Below are 21,203 nucleotides of genomic sequence, written 5' to 3' on the forward strand. Positions count from 1 at the left end.
TTTTTATACATTTTACAGCTTTTCCTAATGAAACAAATCTCCCCATTCATACTGCACCAAAGTAAGTGATAGTGGTAGTGAAAGTAAGTGATAGGCAAATAGAAACGTTCCTCCCCCCACTATGTACTATAGAAATTTTAGCAGTTACTAGTGCACAGTCCTACAACAGGATATTTTCTGTCATTTTTTGTTAACTGGAGTTAATAAAAACCTTAAATGTTGTAATTACATAACAGCATTGGCACTGAGCTACCAGAACTTGTTTCAGTAATTTTACACATTTATTTCTTGCTTGGTTTAATTTCTGTATTGTTTGTAATTGAATTACTTCTTTTCTTAAATGTAAGCCATATTTGGTCTCATTATGAGTAGGTTGTTGGAACTTTAAACAGCATTTCCATATCATATAAAGGAGGTTGAAAAAATATTATAATAATAACATTATATTGTAATAATATATCCAAATTTCTTAGATTTATAGTAAAATGCTGCAGTGAAGTCTATAATCTTTTAATGTTAGTATTACAGTACAATGTAACAAAATACACAACATTTACTAGCATTACTACTTTGGATAACGTAAACAGCATTTCAGCTGTCTAAATATTATAAGAAATTAAACTCATGTTGATAATTTTTGACAAGTAGAATAATAAGAGGGGAAAAGTTAATAAAACTACTCTTCTGCATCATCAAAAACAGGTTGACTATCTAAAAATGGAAGAGGAAGTGAGCAATTGTACTCTGTCTCATTTCATTTCAGTTTTATCCTTCAGTTTTATTTAGTTGTATTATTTCTCCTATTATTATTATTATTATTATTATTACATTACAAACCAATAATAAAGTTATTAAGACTTTTATTAGTCTTTTATATCTGCTTGAGCACTTTACATTCTCTTTTGGTAGGTTTGCATCCATTACTATAGTCACTGTTTTTCACTTTCTCGATCAGTAATTACAGGAACTGTTTATATTGCTTTTAACACTGCGTTATTAAAACTGCAGCCGGGTCTGCGAGTACGGAGGGGTTAAAAGAGTTTGGGTGGTTTTACACATCACATCCCATTTCATTGATCACCTCTGACGGTGCTGCATCGTGCTGATCAATTCCTCCATGCCTGTCATCCTCTACGAGGGCTGGCAAGGTTATAGAGAGTGGGGATGAATGGGCCATTTTGGCTCTAGGGTGTCGTGAGCGGGATGGAGCCGAGGACCCTCCCCGGGGCTCAGCACCTCACCCTCCGCTCCGTTTGAGCCAAAATGTCCCTGCTGCTGCAGCGGTGGCGGCTGGACCACAGTGCAGGCTGGACGGAACTGAACGGTTGGAGGTTTGTCAAGTTTGACACTAAGGGTTGGTTCAACACCGGAAACTGCGTGATTGTTTGCGGGAAAGTAAGAGCTCAGAAATTAAACTTTAATAATAAGTGGGAATGGTATTAAATCATATGTTACATATACGTGATAAAAGGCTATAAAGTGCAGTCCTTTTAAGAACCTTTAATTGCTTAAGTAATTTCTAACTAAAAAAATAGTCTGTTCCTCCTTTACAAATATGTGTGGGTTTAGCCTAATATTATAGACTGTCAAATAGATTTGAACACAGCCAGACCTTTGACTATATTACTTTTAAATCTTCCTTATTTGAAAACTATTTTCTTCCTGTTTTATAAATAAGCAAATAGTCAAATCTCTCCCTAATATTTTAGGGTCTTTCCCTTACAACACCATGAGGTGACTGTGGTGTAGAAATAAAACTGAATTGAATCATATTAAAAAATGTGGATGTTTAGTATTTCTTTTCCTGTAAATTTGCTAGTTGTTCTTTTTTTCATTCATTATCTGTTGAATATATTCTTCTTCTTCTTATTTACTACTAACATGGACTGGCTTTTACTGAAAGACCCCTCCAAACATGTTTTAGGAATTAAAAAAAGAAAAAAGAACTTTCCTGAAAGTTGTTTATCTAGTTATAAAATAATACAATAACAACTTACACGTAAAACGTACACACTTTGCTGTTACAGCATCAAAAAGATGGGTTGTTTTAATCGATATATTATCTGTGACCGAATTGTTTGTTTTTCTTAAAGGTAAACATAGTAATTATAATTTTGGTTGGTGTGTTTATTTTATAAAGCAGTTTGAAACAAAAAAAATAACTAAAGAAATGTAATGATGATGTCCAAATTAATTAGATCTGCATTCACAGTTTTTCTCTTGGCGTTATAATGTAACCTCTAAGGGAGATGCTTTGCGTCTTATTTTGAAAACCGGTAGTTTAGGATATCCATTTTGGCTGACTTATCGCTGCTCCTTCTTTTCCCCAGTATTAAACCTTGGGGGAGGGATCCTTGAGTGCTGCTGTCGCACAACTACGCTAGACTAGAAGCTTTACTTTCCGACTGTTTGAATCAGGCAGGCAGGCGGTGGTGGGTCTACGCGAGACGGATACTCAAAAATAGCTCTGAAAGACGATCAGGTATGGCGGATGCTAACGGAGGGGCTCCGCGGGACTTTACGTAAAGATGAGGATTCCTCCGGTGAGTAACTGGATTTGTTTTCGTGACATTTCACGGGTCTGCTGTTGCTCCAACGTTTACAAAACCGCCATTGCAACGCCAACTATCGATGCAGCCCAAGTGAGCGTGGACGGCTGCGGTGCTATCTTTTTTGGCTTATTTGGTGGATAAACGGTGAGGAATATGGAGAAGGTGCCGTTACGGTAACACTATATCTTACGTCTATTACACAACGCGCTCTCCTTTACATTGCCAGCTGCGGATAGACAGCCAGTGAGGTTGATAGCAGTGCGACAGGAGGAAAATACTTTGGTGTGGGTGACTTAATGTGAGGAGGAAGGCTTTTATGGTTTCTATTAACCGTTATGACTGTCCGTTAGCAACGGAACCCACCGAGTCAGTGACGGCGTGAGTGTCCGCCAGAGCAGCAAGTCTCTCCCGTCACTCGGCGCACGACTGCCCGCTCAATCTTTAGGGCTTTCTCCAGTACAGCCAGCTGCTGTTAAGTGCTATTATTTGACGCCTAAAATCTCAGTTTTTGCCACACTGCTAAGACGAATGGGTCAGAATTGTTTTGGAAACTTAACTCGTGGCCTTTGTGAATTTGGTTTAATTCAGCTAGCTGGCCAGCTAATACAACTACCCAAGTTAACAAACAAATAGACAAACACTTCACCGCTGCTGTCGTGTAGCTGCACCAGTTTAACCCACCTTCTTTTAATGACACAGAGTAGCTTTCCATGTGTTTTCCCAGTCTACCTGAGAGTGATCTTCATCCAGCGAGGGTGTGTTTGGCCTGCAGGCACAGCCACAGTGCCACTTATGGTTGCATAATCCAAGCAAGTGGTCATCTATGCGCTCTCAAGGGTTGGTTTGGTGAGCTTTCCTGGTGCTACACCTTTTGTATTTGGTCTCTTTGCTTCTGTCCAGGTCTTGGATAGTCAAGAATTTCAAAATCAACTCGGAATATATTAAAAAAATGTGCAGTTCAGCTAGGATAACTTTTTTTTTTAAACGTTTTGATTAGGTAAGTTATGCTTCTCAGGTTGAACAGTGCTACTTATGATTTTATAAGCTAATCAAATGGTCGTCTACCTGCTCTGCACAAGTGCACATCTACAATAAAGACTAGGATCCTTTTTGAGTGATCTGTATCTTTTATCCTGGCAATTTCATTAAAAAATGATATTATGCCTTATAAAATAAATTCCTTGCACTTTCTAATAGATTTTAATAATACAAGGGGTTTCCCTTTGGTGCTGGCTTGAACCTCTCTGGTGGGTGCTAGAAATTCAGGTTACCAAATAGTTGAAAACTAAATTTAAAAAGGGGTTATAATAACATTTAGACTGGATTTTGATTAATGCTCTGCTCTATGTCAAAGTCCTCTCTTATCTATCTGCTGATGATGAGCAGTTTAAACATGGTCTGGTGCAAAATATTTGCAACACAAGTCCCTTTCTTTACAGCTCCCTGAATTACTGACCTCTTATGTCAGTGAGTAGTCTCTTAAAGGGGACCCATTATGAATATCCTTTTTTTGCCACTGTTATGTGAGTGGATGTGCATATTACAAATGCTCAAAAATGGAAAAGGTGAAGTAATGAAATAATGTCAGTGTTGTATATACAAGAAACCACTGTCAGCGAAAAGCTCAGGCTTCACACTGCTCTGCATGCTCTGTTTCAGGTAGTTTTGTCTCTCTTTGATGCCAGCAGGAGCAGATATGCCTAATTTCGTCATCTCAGGCGCAAAGTGCTAGCTTTGAGAACAGAAGCTCCACCCACAGTCCGTCTGTTTGAAAGGGACAGCCAATTAGAAGAAGGTTGGCTTAAAAGAGGAAATAATACAGCTTGTCATTGAGTTGGTTTTGTATCTATGGTAGTTTAGTCCAAACAAACTTTATCAGGTTTCTTGCTGATGCGACTTTTGCATTTGCTGTCCAGACTTTAGTCCAGGCCTGGAGGTGGATTTATCCAGAAGTAGGCCTGTCCCAGGGGCACCTTGAATAGTCATCAGCAATGGCAAATTAAAAAATGAATTTGGGACCAAAGAAAAAGCCACATCACCACCACATATCTTAACGTATATTTATTAATAAAATGGTACTAGATGGTATTTGGCAATATTAATGTGAAATTATTTTTTTCCCATGAAGCATAAAGATATCCCACTTCATCTTCAGGTGGTTATAAATCCCAGTGAGGATGTGTGATTCAACTGATCCAACAGACGCCCGTGTAGAGACGGGCTCTCATGTGTGCAGAGACGTCCCAGATGTAGGTTACTGTATGCTTTCAGAAAGAATTACAAGTCTCCCCAATGGCAGACCAGCAGCCAGTCTCCCTGTGCTGATTTTTCTTTCTTTGTAGTGGTGGTTAAATGTAGATCAAACATGAGGGAGAAAGGAAGCTCGTAATAGCTTCTGACACGTTCTGTGAAGCAGAGTAGCTCTTTATAACAGGAGGACAGCTACTTTCCTCTTTCCTCCTGAAGGTAAATCTCAGGGGATTTAACTTTTTCAACCTCTCCTGTCAAAGAAATTATTTTATTTTTAAGCGAGCATGACCTTTCAGAGGATACAAACCTGTGGCATGTTTTCCTTTTGTGTTTTTGCTTTTATTTATTTTGTCTTGAAGAGCCGGAAAAAAAAGCTTAAAGCAGTAGAAGGAGGAGGTAGGACAACTCCCAGTGTACTTCCAGCTTGGGCGTTAAGCATAGCACACATTACATAATAATGTGTCACTCAGTTTGGCGATCATGCTGGTAGAAAGTGATGTCAGTCTATTCTTAAAGAGAGGAAGCGATCACTTGAGGTTTCCTGTGTTCACCCTCAGTAGACGGCGTCTGGAACACGGCGGTGCTGGATGTGGAGCTAAAAACATTGTTTCTCAGGATGTGAGATCGTAGTCCTGGGAATTCTTATAGCATGAGAAATAATAGGAAATTCAACGCGTTTTTATTTTATTTATTTCATGATTTATAACATTTACATTTTTTTGTTTCTCCAAATCCAGAGTTGCCGGTTAATCTCACAGCTCCAGATAAATATCATTCTAACTCTTGATTCATCCATTGATTATTTTCATGATTACTTTTTAACAGTGTGAAAAGGGCAGCCTGTTTTCTTTAGTTTCTGTAAATTAAAAGTCTTGGCCAATCACCTATTGTTTGCCTAACCATAACTTTCAAAGGCAAGTAATAAAAATTACACTTCTTATTTAAAAATATAGTTGCAGATAATAATAAATAATAAATACATTCAGTGTTTTCTTTTTACAAAATGTTATGTCCTACTTGTTTGTGTCATGTACATGTTTGCTATGGAAAATGAATCCCTCCCTGAGGATGAATTTATGCTAATCTACTTATAATTTACTACTAATACTAATCTATAGTAATGTACTATACTGCTTAGAAGGAGCCTGAGTTTCAAGTGATCTTGAGCAATAATTCTCCTGTCTTTCTGAAGGTTTTCAGAGTTTTTCTCTGAACATTGCCTGCTTTTTCACTCATTGTAGTCCAGTTCTTATATCTGACCGTTTTCAGAAGAATATTTTTGTTTGCTTGTTGGTTTGTTAAGCCACTTAACACTGACATTATTTATTCCAATGTAAAAAACACCCCTAACTCAAGAGGTGAAGCAGTGTTGTCTACACATAAGACAACTTGGCTAAGACCCAGTTTTAAATTCTATTTTTATGCAGCTTATGGGCAGCCTGTCACAAAGACACATAAGTTGTTCCATTTTCATTACTTAAATTTACAAAAAATACCCAAGAGAACACAGTTTGACTACACAAAATAGTATTTTTGACCAACAAGGTCTTTATGTCCTTAAGAAATGGGAAATCCAGCAAAGACCTGTCAGAAGACATTAGAAATGCATCTGGCTCCTCAGTTGATCCATCTACTGCTCACTGAAGACTTCTGTAATGATCTCTGTGGACAGTATAGCAAATTAGACAGGAACTGGTCTGAAAATGGGTGAAATTATTCAGTGATGAATAAAAGTCAGATTTGGTGTTTTTGGTTCAAATCTTTGTCGGTGTGTACAAAGGAGTTGGGAAGAGAATTAGAACAACAAGTGTCTACAGAGTTATCTGTAAAGCACTGCAGAGGCTCTGTGGTGGATTGGGGCTGTATTTCTGCCAATGGTGTTGGAGATTTTGTCAAAGTTCAAGAAATTACAAATGTAAAAAAGTAACATCAGATTTTGATCCTCTATGCAAGATCATCTTTAAAACAGCTTCATTTTCAGGATGACGATGATCCCAAACACACTGCTTATGCAATAAAAGAATAGTTGGATAGAAAAACACACAATGGAACATTATCTTGTCATGGATTGGCCTTCCTAGAGAACAGAAGCACTGAAGCAGTGAGGGATCATCTTGATAGAGAACAGAACAAACAGCAGCCAGCATGCAAAGAAAGAGCTTTGGATGTCCTTCAAGAAGCCTGGAGAACTATTCCTGAAGACCACTTGAATAAATTACAAGAGAGCTTAGATTTTAAAGTTTTAAAAGAGACATTAATGTTAATTCCTAACTCTGTGTTTTTATTCTTGGACAGTAAAAATGTCTGTCAGACATTCCAATTTGTTTTTTCTAATTTAAATGTTTCATTTTGTCAGAACAACATTCCAATACCAAAAAATAAGCAAAGTTTTGGGGTTTTTTTGTATCTACATATGTACTGAAAAATTATGTCAGTATAAGACTATAATATCTTTCTTTCTGCGATGGACAAAAGGAGACAGATTTTCAATGCGAGTTATTAAATGGCCACAAATACTAGGAAAATGCACAGACTTATGTTAAGTAAGTTAATGCACACTATTTGCAGACTGATTGTGCTTATGTATGCAGTTACCCGCCCCCCCCCCCCCCAAAAAAGGTCAAATTTTGAACCAAGAAATAGAAAGTTTGTGCATAATTGAATGCAATTAGGACTGTAGTTTATGATTGATGATTAATATACTCTGCCTTAAACCAGTGGGAGCTGGCAAGGGCTTCATATTCAGCCAAGAAAATGATAAGGAAGAAAGAAGTTATTTAATTTTTTTTCATTTTCTTTTGCTTATAAAGACAATTTTGTGTTTAAATCATTTACATCAATTTGCGATACTGGTCTGTGTACGCATGAATGCAGCCATCAGCGATGGCTTCTAACCGGGTTACCGTTTGCCGTCAAACTCCCTTAAATACTTAATGAGCTGTGACCAAGTCTGAACACTTAGAAACATTTATGGAGGACATTTATTTTTAATTTCACCAGGAAATCTTGGGTCATTCTCAGGGTTCAGATGGCAAAAACACCAATTTTACTCTTGAGTAACTTTTGGCTTACAGGCACAGACTTTTTTTTTTTTTTTTTTAACAGACTTGTAAGGGAAACGCGTGTGGAAATGATAACTTTAATAATGAGCAACTAATATTTAAGGAGCCCATGCCAATGAGTGACCTAAATCCTGTTGGACTTAAATGCTGTTAGTAATGGGTTCATGGTCTTTTAATTGGTGTGACATGTGAAGTGCACGTCATACCAATTAAAGGGCCTGCTCATAAAATGTGGAGAGTAGAGGACATTTATGTGCACACATTCAGGAAATAGCCACAAATGTAACACAAAATTGTTAGAAATATACTTGTAGTAACCCATGAAATATTGAAATAGTCCAAAGCTTGTGTATAACCAAAACATAAATGTCTGATTACACTAATGATTGTAGAGGATATCCACCTCATTGGCGAGGAAGCGAATGCTGCTCCCTCTCAGGAAATAACAACAGGATACAGGAGTCGTTGTTCTGATTGCGTGGACCTAATGAACTGTTTAGCATTCTGGTATGTCCGAGCTTCCTCGCTGTTTATGCCCTTGTCTTATTTAATTTGGCTGCCGTGCCAGGCAGGTCCAGTCGGGTATGGTTTATCATGTTAGTAGCCTGATGGGCCACTTCAATATTAGCATGTCTGGCTGACACTGGAGCGTGACTGTTGGAGTGAGCCTGGAGATCAGCTGCTGGTTGCTCGATTTAAAAATAGTTCCTTGTTGTGTTTGGTACGTGTGCTCGTATTGAGCTTAACCAAAGTTTCAGTTAAGGCTGGGCAGTTAATTCGACTTTTAATCTCAACTGATTTTGATGACCAGCAGTTATGAAAATGAAATAAATTGGAAGGAACGGTTACTGATTTGCATTCATGATCAATACAAAGCTGTAGTTCTTTTCCAATTAAAGCTCACACCTTTCCTTTACACTTGTGCGCTTCCACCCCTCTAAAGGTTTAGATTCATTTGCTCTTTAGTTCAGTTCTAACAAAGATGACTCAAAGAGAGCCCTAAGTTAGTAACATTGATCTAGAAAATTCTCTCACTTTCAGTTGAATATGAAGGATTATTAATGGTTGCCGTCATGAAATATCACACAGTTCTTACATTTTTGGTGGGGTGTGCCAGTTGACCGTTTCCCTGTGGCTGCTGTTCACTGCCAACACTGCCTCCCGTCGCCTCAGTCTGCACTGCCAGCCTCAGACATCCTGCGGTAAAGACAGATCAGTGGTTACCCTTGAGTGATAGGCTGTTTAGGTAATAATTAAAATGATTATTCTATTTCAAATGAAATAAAATCTGTTTAAAAAGAAAACTGATTGATTAAATAAACATGTTAAATAATTAAGATTATGATACAAACCATTATTGTGCTGCCCTGCCTCCAGTCCGCTGTAAGCAATCCGTTTCAAACAGGCTCTTAAGATCTATCTATAACAGGGGTGGGCAACTCCAGGCCTCGAGGGCCGGTGTCCTGCAGTTTTTAGATATCACTCTGGGTCAACGCACCTGAATCACATGATGAGTTCATTCATTACCTCTGGAGAACTTCAAGACATGGTGAGGAGGTCATTTAAATCAGCTGTGTTGGATCTAAAACCTGCAGGACACCAGCCCTTGAGGCCTGGAGTTGCCCACCCCTGGTATACAAGCAGGAAAGCTCCACCCACCTGCAGTTCAAATCTTTTGTTTACAAGGGGCAGCCAATCAGAGGAAACCTGTCTTAAAGGTAGTGAGAATGGAGCTAAAAGTGTTTGGATTGGGTTTTTTTGGATTTGGACTTTTGTTCGGACAAAACAAGACATTTAAAAATGAACAGCACGCTGTTTAAATGAGAGAGTAAATAACATTTAAATATATTGTGTATCGAGTTTATTATTGAGGTTTATTCCAGAATAGATTAGTTTTACATTTCATGCCAGTCTGTCAAGTTATTGATGAGGCACTGATTTTAAAACCACAGATGTGCATTAGCCAAAGAAAATTTAAACACAGTGTTGTGGCCTCTCTATCAAATAAATCATTAGTGTATTGTTCACAGAGGGGTTATAATAATTATCAGCTGAGCTGTTCTATCATGCACAATCTCGATATTCTTGCTTTACTGTAGGCGGCATCACACGTTTTCTTCTTTGATGGTTTTTGATGAGTTGCAGCATGTTTGTACACAACATGTTCTTAAGAATTTGTTACTGCAGGACTGTTTTCCTCTCTGACTGACACAATTTCATGCACATATGCCTCCTCTGAAGCATCTTTCTGAGTTTACATGTCTAAAAATATGACTTGTTCATGCACTTTGACTAAAGATGCATTATTCAACGCCTCTGCAGAGTAATTAAATCTTAATCAGGGATGGGCTCCTGTCCTTATGGAGGCGTGTCTGTGTGAGTGTGTATGTGTTTACGACAGCTCCACTGGATGCTTTTATAGTGTAAGACGGTTTTAGAAGTCTTTCATTAGGAGGGAAACTTCTCACCTGGGGAAAACGATGCAGAGGTTGGCTGAGGTTAAGACTTGGTGCTTCAAATTCAAATTCAAATTTTATTTGTCACGTACACAGTCATACACAGTACGATATGTAGTGAAATGCTTGGACAACTGCTCGTGACCTAAAGAGAACAAAAAAGGAAAAGGCTATGAATAAGATAGGAAATAAATATGAAAAATTAAAAAGGGTAAATTTAACTAGGAAGGAATAAAATATAAATTAAGGTTAAAAATGAAATAACTGTACAACACAAATTAGAATGAAGGGTAAATTTAACTGGGAAGAATAAGATAAAATATATAAATTAAAGTTGAAAATAAAATAACTGTACAACAAAATACACAATACACAATATAGAACTATATAAGAATGTATGAAGAAATCTAAATATAAATAAATATATACACAATAACAGCAGCTGTACAAGTATTAACCGGAAATGAAGAATATAGTGACCAGTGTTGTGCAAAACCAAAGTCCAGAAAGTCCAGTGTGTGTGTAAGAACCATATGTGTGGGTCAGTACTGTGTGGTGGTGTGATTGTGATTGAGAGACCGTATCGCCTGCGGGAAGAAGCTCCTCCTCAGTCTCTCTGTGTTGGTCTTCAGGGAGCGGAATCGCTTTCCTGACCTCAACAGAGAGAACAGTCTGTTGTTGGGATGGCTGAGGTCCTTCACCATCTTCCTGGCCTTGGTCCAGCACCGCCTGCTGTAGATTGAGTGCAGGTCAGGGAGCTCGGAGCGGATGGTGCGCTCAGCTGATCGCACAACCCTCTGTAGAGCTCGTCTGTCCTGCATGGTGCTGTTCCCGAACCAGGTTAAGATGTTTCCCGCCAGGATGCTCTCTATGGTGCACGAGTAAAAGTTCCTGAGCACCTTGGAGGGCAGTTGGAAGTCTCTCAAGCGTCTGAGGTGGTAGAGACGCTGACGGGCCTTTTTCACCACGGTGTTGATGTGACAGGACCATGACAGGTCCTGCGTGATGTGAACTCCGAGGTATTTGAAGCTTAGATGTTTCTTCAGTTCAGCGGTCAGAGCAGGAGGTATGAAGATAATTTGCTCTCCAAAGCGAATCACCTCACACGCTTTAGTTGTAATTTTTCCTTTTAAACTTCACTTTTTTTTTGTTCTTTGTCTTGCTGATGCTACTTTAGTGTCCAGCAACATCCTCCAGCTATAGACTTTATATAAAAGATGGTGGATTATAGCGCCTGTGTCTGGTGCCTTGCATCTGCATTCTTTCTAGTAGCCAACAGGAGGTTGACTCCTTTATTTGAAGAAGTCTGGTTGTATAAAATTTTTGACACCCCTCAACTTTGACCTCTGTCAACTTTGCTGATGTCTTATTTCATACAGAATGGTGTTCTCTTTGTAAATTACAGCGCTCAATGGAAGGACAATACAGCAGAGTGTCCTTTAAGGTTGACCTACCTTGTGATTGACAAGCTCACATGCAATACCAAAACTTCCACTATACTGGTGAACACGCACAACTCCAAGTGCTGTCACATTTGCGATATCGATAATTACAGTAAGTACTGGTTTTGGTGACATGCCTACTTAAATCATGCCTTAAATCAAACAATCAGTAAAAACATGGCACTTTTGTCTGACTAAAGTAAACAACCTCTTCACTGTGGATGTGTCCATTTCTTTTATACAGTCAATGTCTCTAGCTTTTTTTTTTTGTTTTGCTCATTTTTGATTCAGTTATTTGAAAAACTAGTCAATATGACTTACATTAAAGAAATGCGTAATAAAAATGATTCTCAAAAAAGAAGTTGTTGAGATTATGCAGATAACAGTTTATTGACTCTCAGTATTTCTTAGGGTCTAGCAAAATTCAGTAACATATAGTAGTAGTAATAGTATGAAAATGAAATATCTAACTCTTGTTTAATCTTCTTTTTAAATCAGACAATTCCCAAACCAGTAAATAAAGCCATCGGCTATGAATCGCATGCTGTTATAATCAGTGTTGATCAAAGTCCTGCAGGCTGTTAAATTTTGTAAAAACTCAAGCACCATGTAGTACAACCTAATATTTCAGTTTGTTCACTTTTTATTCAATATTTTAACTTGCGTGGCGCTTTTCCCACAAGTATAAAATCATTTAAGTTACCTGAACGCATCATTTTCCATCAGATCAAAGAGACTTTGAGCTATTTGCCCATTTTTAACCTCTTGACTTGAAAAGGGTCCAGAGTGGATTGTTTGTATACCATTAGCTCAGAGTAACATTCGCTTTCAGGAGCTTTGTATTCCAAAGTAAAGTCCCTAAAATGTTAGAAAGTAAACCCCCGATACTCAGTCGACTCAGCTGCACAAAAGGCATGGAATGAAGCCCTGTTCCTCTTTCTGTCAGGAAAGCTCTGGACTCGATCATGTATTAGCTTTTTGTTTGTTTTTTTTTGTTTTTTTTGGGGGGGGGGTTCATTTTCAAGAATTTTGGCATATGAGTTTAGAGAAAATTTTCACCGCCCTGCACCTGTGGAGTGTTTTTAAGCATGCAGTGCACAAGTTGATTGAATCATTCATCGTGTTTTAAATGTCAGTCTGACAACTTGTATTGTTCGGTTTGTTTTTACTGGCTGTGAATATTTCAGTTTTTCACCACTTTCTCAGAAAAGTAATGGAAAGCACCTCTGGTGAGCTCCAGCAGCACTACCTCAGTTTACTCCTGTTTGTAGCCGTGATAACCTCCGTCAGCCCTGTTCTTCTGAAATGGTACAATCCCACATCCATATTCCATGTTTACGCTCCTGTCCGGTGCCTTTACGGTTTTGTGCTGACGTCATGCCCCCACTTGCATCTTAAACTAAGCGGGAAATATGTTGACTCTGCTCATTTCTGCGAGGCCTTGGCCCTGTGGAATATTTGGTCTCTGGTGTAATCCGTGGTTTCGTTTGTCCTTATGAGGATGACCCTGAAGTTTAACCTGGCTGTTACTCATTTGCAGCCGCACCACATTACATCCTCGCTCCAAGGTCTCCTCGTCAGCAAGGACACATGGGGCAGGTTTACTGTACAGGCTTCAGCTGCTGTCCATTCATAGCTCTGATTACCCTGTCAGGCTTTGATGGGCAATGCGTATAATAATGTGCAGCATAGCATACATGGTGATCGGCCGTTGCTGGGTATTGTTTATTAGCTTTAGTCTAAGAGAGTAGCAGCATGAATGTGAACACTAAGCTGTCTGATGTGTAGCTTCCCTTTTTATGAGCATAATAAAGTATCCGCTTGTTAACTAATCGACCCCTTTTCAGGGTCCAACTGTTTCCTGCGTTGGATGAGGCTTTCATTTAAAAAAAGAATTAAGAGCTGCACTGACTTTTTTTCCTCCAAAATATTCAGTTGTTATTTTTGGCCTCTCCAGCTTGTTATTAGTACTGTCTATTACCCCTTGGAGCTATGTTTTTAAGAAGACATGATGTACTCTACAGCCCATAGGCTCAAATATTTAATCTTGTCAACTTGGGTAAGATTTCAGTGTGGACGTTAACTTAAATCAGCAATACAGCCAATGAATCCACCACCAGCTGGGTCCCATCTTTGTGAAATTTACATGTTGTTCTTGATTGAGTTCCCTCTGCGTTCTCTGGATCCCTCCCACAGTCCACATAGGAAGCATATTAAGTTAACTGGTGAGAATTTGCCATAGTTAGAAATGTGAGCAAGATTGGTAGTCTGCGTGCTAGCCCTGCGATAGATTGTAAACCTGTACGCCAGCTCTTGACCCCATGACAGGGTTAAGAAACAGATGGATCTGGCTTGTTAACAGAGTGCAGCTTGGAAACAAGCTCCATTTTCACTTATTTGCCCAAACTTTGTCACACAGATTCCTGTCTCAAGACCAAAACACCGGTTACCCTTAAGTAACACGGTGTCTTTGCATCACTTGGTTCCCTGTCACTCTGTTATTTGGAGCTGCCTGAGCCACAGGCTCATTTCAAGTGGAGCACAGAAGCATTGCAGCCAGAGATGAATTAAAACGAGTCTCTCTCTTTCTCCTTTTAATATCCTGCATTGGACTTTATTGCTTTTAAATATAGTGACAGACCTTTTCACAAGTACTAGACTATTAGCTAGCATTGCCCAGTACACCTTGATCAGTGTGCAATTTTGTAAATGTGTTGTTATTAGCTCCTTTTTTAAAAATGTTTAATGCAAACTGTGAGTGTGACGCCACAGTTCTCCAAGCACATGTTTACAGGGGAAAAACACGAGAAGTGTAACCTCAGCCCTAACCTTACTCGCTGTATAATAGTTAGACAGCATCTTTTTTTTTTTTTGGCACATGAGTTGATAAGCAGCACTTTACTGAATAGTGTTTCCTCTCCTTATCTCAGGTGTGGGCGCTGGGCGCTTGCCAGACTGGGTGAGCTGAGAACTAAGACTGAAACCTGTTGAGAGAAAGGGGGGAAAAAAATATCACCTGGGACTGCTGAGGAGGACCTCTGTGCAGGTGAGGACTGACAGATGTGATGAAGATGAAGTGTTTATACAGGCTTTACTTTTCAAATGGATTTTAGGGTTTGTGATTCACAACATGTGACAGTGCAAAGCAGGTGTAAAACATGACTGATATACATTTGCATGCTTTTTTATGATTTCAGCTTAATAAGTGTAAACTGTTAGAGTAGCAGTGCAGAGAATATGAAAAAGTCCCATTAAAACAATTAAATAAAATCATAAACAAAGAAGATAAAATGCAAAATAAACCCCAACTACCTGTTTTTTTTTTTTATTTTATTTTTCTGCTATCATTCAAAACATTTCCCAGGCTTGTCACTTTAAAGCAGAACTCCAGTGTTACCAAGTAATATTACAACAGGCACAAGCTGTGTTTTTTGTTTTTTTTTGTTTTTGTTTTTAAATTTACCTGCACACCTAACCTGCTTAGGTATGCAGCATGAGTTACCATGGCAATGCAAAGTGAACCACCTTTGTAATACTAAAAAGCAAAGATTAAACCTGAAGATACTTCACTAAAGCCCCAAATCCTGCTTCAAAGTACAGGCCTGTGGCTTTAAATGAACAAAATATTTTGTCTGCATGACTCGCATGTTAAACGCGTTACTCTCTGGGTTAGACTCACAGCGTTTGTAACACTGAAAGCTTCATTTTGCATTATTAACAAGCTATGAGCAAATTAGAGAGTATTTCCTTGCTCTGAAGATCCTCAGATCTAAAAGACTCGGCATCCTTTCTAAAGTTGACAACTGCAACACGTTTTTTGCTAAAGTCTACCTCTATGCCCTCACCTCTCGGCACTTTTGGTACTCCAGAGTTGAAGTTTTCTGTCACAGATATCTGCAAAACAAACACTGCATGCTGCATCTGCATCTCACAGAGCTTGAAATGTGTTTACTGTGCAATATTAAAAACGCACAGTAATCAAACATGGTTTTAATGACGCAAACCTTTGGCAAACTGCAGCATTGTCACTGTGGAAACCACCTACCGTTCTTCCTGACTAATTGATGTCCAGAGTTTGGCAGTTTAAAAAAAAAAAAAGCAGACAAACGGTTGTCAGATTTATTAATTTTGAAAATAAGCTTAAGTCTTAATGTAGCAACACTGATAGGACGGGCCTGCTCTCTTTAAAAATGAGGAGAATAGACACAAGGGACATTGAAACACCTTTCCTTACATTGAAGTCAGTTTGGCTACTTCATATCCTGACTGTCAGCTTCAGTTGGGAAATTTGCTAATCAGAAAGATTTAGACCATGCCCACATGTCTCTGTCATTATCCCTGTGACCTCAGAGTAATCATTAAAGAGAGAACTGCTTGGGAAGGAAATGAGGAGAGAGAAAAGGGAGTTGGAGAGGCTGTTTTTCCTCAGTCAAATGATATTGGAGTGAGGAGAGGATATAGAAAGGAGATATGATTCTGGCCGTGCGAGGCATTTACATACGGTATGGAAATGTGACAGACTCTGGCGTTGAGGACACATTTGCTGCTGCTCTTAGGTTCACACGGCCGTCAGCAGGGTGGAGCTTCCTGACCCATGGAGAATTACTTCCAGGCCGAGGCCTTCAACCTGGACAAGGTGCTGGACGAGTTCGAGCAGAACGAAGGTGAGCTTTAATAGATGCAGACAGCAGACGAGGACAAGCGGTGAGTCATTGCGGACGAGGAAAGGCGAACAGAAAAGGAAAAGCTGCTGTCAGCGTGCCATTGCACAACCTCTGAGAGTAAATCATCAAGGTGTCAGAAAATCAGCCACCGCCCATTAAGTCTGAGTAACATTCACAGGTGGGGATTGAGGGCGGGCCACGAGGGGATAGGATTAATTGAATTTCCCATTTCCCTTAGGCTTTGAGACATCGTGTAACTGGTGCAAGACAGGAGGGTTGGCTGTTTTCATCACACTTAATGATCCCAAAAGTGTGTCGGAGCCTTTTTGGAGACTCTGTGATTTCACAGTTTATTTATGGTAATTGTGAAGTAAACACTGCATTACTGAGCTGTGTATCTGCATTCTCTCAGCATTCCAGCACAAATGCCTGTTATAGGGAAAAAAAAAAGGATGGCTCTTCTTCTAAATTTGTCTTCTAAAGTCCTGCAGATCCATGGGCACAAAGTAGAGTTTAATGTTACTGTGAACTTGGTGTGTATTTTGTCTGTGTGTGGTTATCTTTGACCTCTGTCAGAGATCCAGCTTGGCAGATTAAGTGTGTGTGTGTGTGTGCTGCACACTGAAACAGCTTAGCATGAACTGCAGCGGATGGAGGCGAGGGCCGACTGTGTGAGGAAGTCGGTTTAAAGAAATATTTTAAGAATTTCTACTTGTATTACACAGCAGTTATATGTCGGCTTGACTGATGGCTCCCAGGGGCGAGCAAGCCATTTTGGCCCACTTTCTCAGAATTTCCCAGTCCATCCACACACTAATTTCCCACTCCATGCCAACCTCATTTCTCAGTTCATCCCCTGCTTTGTTCCTGCCATTTATAGCTTTTTCGATCACCTGGAAGTGTGTATCTTTGTATCAGTTCTCTGTGGCTGTTCTTGTGAGGCTGTTCAAGGGTTCATGATCTCCTAACCACTTCCTCGTATTTCACATTTCATGTGTTAAGCAGAAAATTGGAAGCTGTTTGGAAAGTGTAGATAAATGGTTGTGTCCGGCAAATGCAAAGTGGAATAGGGGACTACATCAAGACAAATATTAATTTATGTCTTTATAGATATTAAATGGTGCAGACTTCATAAGACCAAGCATGAGCACCAATTTTTCTGACATGAGGATGACAATACCAGTTTATACATTAATATTTTGGTTGATTTCGTAAGAAAAAAAAAATAGTTGTAGATATAATTTGTGAGTACATTAAAATACGTTCAAAGAGCTTCTGCTGAGATCCATACAGTCTTTCATTTTCCTTTTTTCTTTTTTCTCTGCAGATGAGACGGACACTCCCATTCTTTCAGATGCTAAGTGGACCCAGATCCTGGCCCCACCAACCCACATGCTCTCTTTGAACCCTGCGCTGGCTCACGCAGACCTCAGCCCCCGGGAGAGTCCCCTGTCATTTAAGACCCTCCCCGACTCATCCTCCACCCCTCCCTCAGGGGCTGATCTGAAAAGGCATCCTGGTCCCGAACCTCCATCCTGGGCAGAGGAGAGGCCGGCAGACGTCCACAGCCCTCCCCTCCCCCAGCCCAATATCGGCAAACTGGTGGGCACCGACGACCTCTCGCCGCCCCCTGTGACGGCCTCTGACAACGTGGAGAATGGCTGCCTGTCCAGTCCACAGCTGGATGCCCTCAGCAAAGAGATAAGTTCTCCTGCAGACATCCAGCTTGGTGATTCTGGCCAGGAGACTAAACGTGAAGAGACAGCTGCCTCATCTGGAGGAGGAGGCTCGTCTGTCAGTCACACTCGCTTCAGCTTTGAGGTTGGATTACAGGAACAAACACCCTCCACAAAAATTCTCCCAAATGTGGAACACACGGCACAAAATGGGGATGATGGCAGTTCAGCTGCCTTACAGGACTTTGGCCTAGAAACGCAAACTAGAATTTTAAAAGAGGAGCAAGGGGAAAGTCTCCTGAATGGAAGCAGGGTTGTTCAGAGTGGGTGTGAGTTGGAGGAGAACGGTGCGTCTCCTTCGGACAAGGTTGGGCTGGAGAAGGAAAGGAGATGTGGTCCAGAGGGACAAGTAGACCAGCACCACAGAATAGCAAATCTTCCAAATGGTTTGGAACAGGAGAGCGGGACTAGCTCTAAGCCTCAGGAGGTGGAAGAGAGGGTAGAGGAAGGTGTTTCCCCCTCTCCTGTCCCCTCAAAAGAGGACTCTGTAACTGAGGAGAAAGAAATGGAGGAGAGCAAGCAGGAAAGCGGCGAGGGAGGAGCGGGGGGATCGGGTTGCATCCAACCAAAACTCAACAACCGGCTGCAGCCAGTCAGCATTCCCTATGGAGGCGCCCGACCCAAACAGCCCGTCAGCCTCAAGCTCCAGATCCCACAGCCGTTGTCGGGCCAGGTGCAGAACCTGCTCAGTCCGTCTGCCGCCAACAAGAACAAGAACCTCGAAAACCAATGCCGGAAAGGCACACCCTCCGAAACGTCGCCTGGCGGGACTGACCAGAGTGCAGTCAGCGTGAATGGAGAGGGCATCATCCACTCTCCATCCCTCATACCCCCAGAGAGCCCAGACAATGATCTCCAGGCAGGGCAACAAGGTGCTCTGTGCAGGAAACCTACCAGCTCTCTGGGAGAGGTCGCCCCTGTGTGGGTGCCTGACTCCCAGGCTCCAGTCTGCATGAAATGTGACGTCAAGTTCACCTTCACCAAGAGGAGGCATCACTGCAGGGCCTGTGGCAAGGTCAGTGGTGTACTAAAACTGTGCTAATCTAACCCATAAAGAGCAGTCTAGCTATAATGACCTATTACACAACTGTGTATCTCTGTGATTATGTTGTTTTTGATGTTTAATAAATCTCGTAAGTGTGCACCAAAAGTAGGCAGTGTTTTAATATTAAGCAAAAACAGAAACGGCGAGATGGAAAAACATGTGGAAATAGCTTTGATAGATGAAGGAGGTAAATTTAATGCAGGGCTGTGATAGACGCTTTCCTCTTTAGGCATTTATTTGCTGATAGTTGGGCAGGTAGCTTTATAGCATTATGCCCACCCACACACACAAAGCAGGTTGTCTGCACTGTGCTCTAAGCTGAAGATGCAGTCGCTGACAGTGCAGTGGAAAAATCGGCGGACTGCTACTTAATTTCCCATGGTAGTAAACAAAATCACACACGCTCCTTGCCACTTGAGCAGGGGGGAGCTGGCACTGCAGTAATACTAACACCTGCACTGGGGCTGCAAACAATAGGCGCAGCGGGAACCTCGGTGCACCCTCCACCACAGTGCTAGATCCACAACTAGATTATAATGGTGCCGCGTGGCTCTGAAATTAAAAGGATCATCTACCCTCTGTCTAATTATTTAAAGTACATGATACTGGAAAATGACACGTAATGAGGTACTAATCCATTGAAAGAAAAGTGTCGTGTACGCAGCTGCAGCTCATTGAAGCGCTGGCTCAGTACATGAAATCAGTGTCCATAAAACGCTACATTTCCTGCACATTTAATGACAACTTTCTGGACGTTCTTTAATTAAAAAATAATAATAATAATAATTTTTACGTTGAAGGTGATGATGTCATGTTGGAGGTTTGGTCATTTGTAGGATTCTGGTGTGGATTATTTTTCTGTCTCTCCGTGTTGTTTTTAAGGTGTTCTGTGCGGCGTGTTGCAGTCTGAAGTGCAGGCTCACGTACATGGACAGGAAGGAGGCTCGTGTCTGTGTCACCTGTCACTCTGCTCTGACAAGTGGTGAGCATCATTGCAAGTACTGCAAGGTTTCTTCTTTGCAACTTATGAAATCACATGTTAGAGGTGCAAATTGCTAAGTGTTTCCTCCATATCCTTTTAATGAATTTAGTATGTCCAGATAAAACCTTTGTCCAATTTTACATTTTCTTTATTTGCAGTCACACGGTAGACAGCGGTATATAAAATCATCTGTGTTTATACAACTTTCCAGTGTAATTCCGCTTAGAAGTTTGTTTGTTTCTTTTTACATAATTACAGAACACAAAAACAGACCATGGAGTATTACTTGCTTTAAGAAAGAGAGAAGAATTGGAGAAATAAAAGTGAAATAATTTATAAGAGACTAATAATAGAATAAATAACAAGATTAAACAGTAATAGGGACTTGGTAAGATGTGCTTTCTCTCTCGTGGGATCTTATGGAAAAAGCAATTTGTCTTTATTTATTAATTTTTCTCCACATTATGAAGATTGCATAAGCAACACACAAGTTCTCTAAGGCTGGGCCACCTGGCTTTAGAAATGTGAGCCGCTAAACTCGCAGGTAGTTTATTTTTGCGTTTGCAAATCCAAAAAGAAAGTCTTTCCAATTGAAAACCAAACTTGTTCTGAATAAAGTGTCTAATTTTGCATGACGTTTGCACCACAAAGTTTGAAAACTTTTGAAAAGCCTGAAATCCAGTTCAGCAAGTTGTAATGGAACAGTGCATGACATAATATACAGCAAAACAAAACAAAGCATCACAGCTTTATGCAAAAGTAATCCAGTAAATGCTTCAGAAGAAATAAAGATCGGTTCAATAAACAGAGTAAAGGAACAGGTGTATTGAAAACCTGATTTGGGGCGACAAAACAAAGCGTGTAAACGAAAAGGGTACGAAGCAGAAACACGAACGGTTTTTGACCATGCAAAGAGAAGATCAAAGAGAAGTTGATCAGAGCTTCTTAATGAATAAAAATGCGATCTGTCCAAAGGTTCAGTAGTTAGCAGCAGTTTGATTTTATCTCTAATGT

At 40.2% G+C, this 21,203-nt stretch overlaps 1 protein-coding gene across 5 annotated transcripts in view; it reads left to right on the forward strand.

The window, feature by feature from the left end:
* Nucleotides 1-2,271: 2,271 nt before the first annotated feature.
* Nucleotides 2,272-21,203, forward strand: part of zfyve9a (zinc finger, FYVE domain containing 9a) — a 39,161-nt gene continuing 20,229 nt past the window's right edge. For 2 of the 5 annotated variants that reach the window (XM_026150267.1, XM_026150269.1), the window contains exons 1-5: nucleotides 2,272-2,543; nucleotides 14,693-14,808; nucleotides 16,319-16,426; nucleotides 17,754-19,177; nucleotides 20,090-20,189. In XM_026150267.1, the coding sequence (XP_026006052.1) occupies nucleotides 16,357-16,426; nucleotides 17,754-19,177; nucleotides 20,090-20,189 (1,594 nt within the window). In that variant the 5' untranslated portion in view covers nucleotides 2,272-2,543; nucleotides 14,693-14,808; nucleotides 16,319-16,356. Of the gene's footprint in view, nucleotides 2,544-2,568; nucleotides 2,697-14,692; nucleotides 14,809-16,318; nucleotides 16,427-17,753; nucleotides 19,178-20,089; nucleotides 20,190-21,203 lie in introns of those variants that run through there. The other 3 variants (XM_026150270.1, XM_026150271.1, XM_026150268.1) reach the window with 2 other exon arrangements.

This window comes from Astatotilapia calliptera, chromosome 18 (assembly GCF_900246225.1).
Source record: "Astatotilapia calliptera chromosome 18, fAstCal1.2, whole genome shotgun sequence".
In the NCBI taxonomy this organism is placed as follows: Eukaryota; Metazoa; Chordata; class Actinopteri; order Cichliformes; family Cichlidae; genus Astatotilapia; species Astatotilapia calliptera.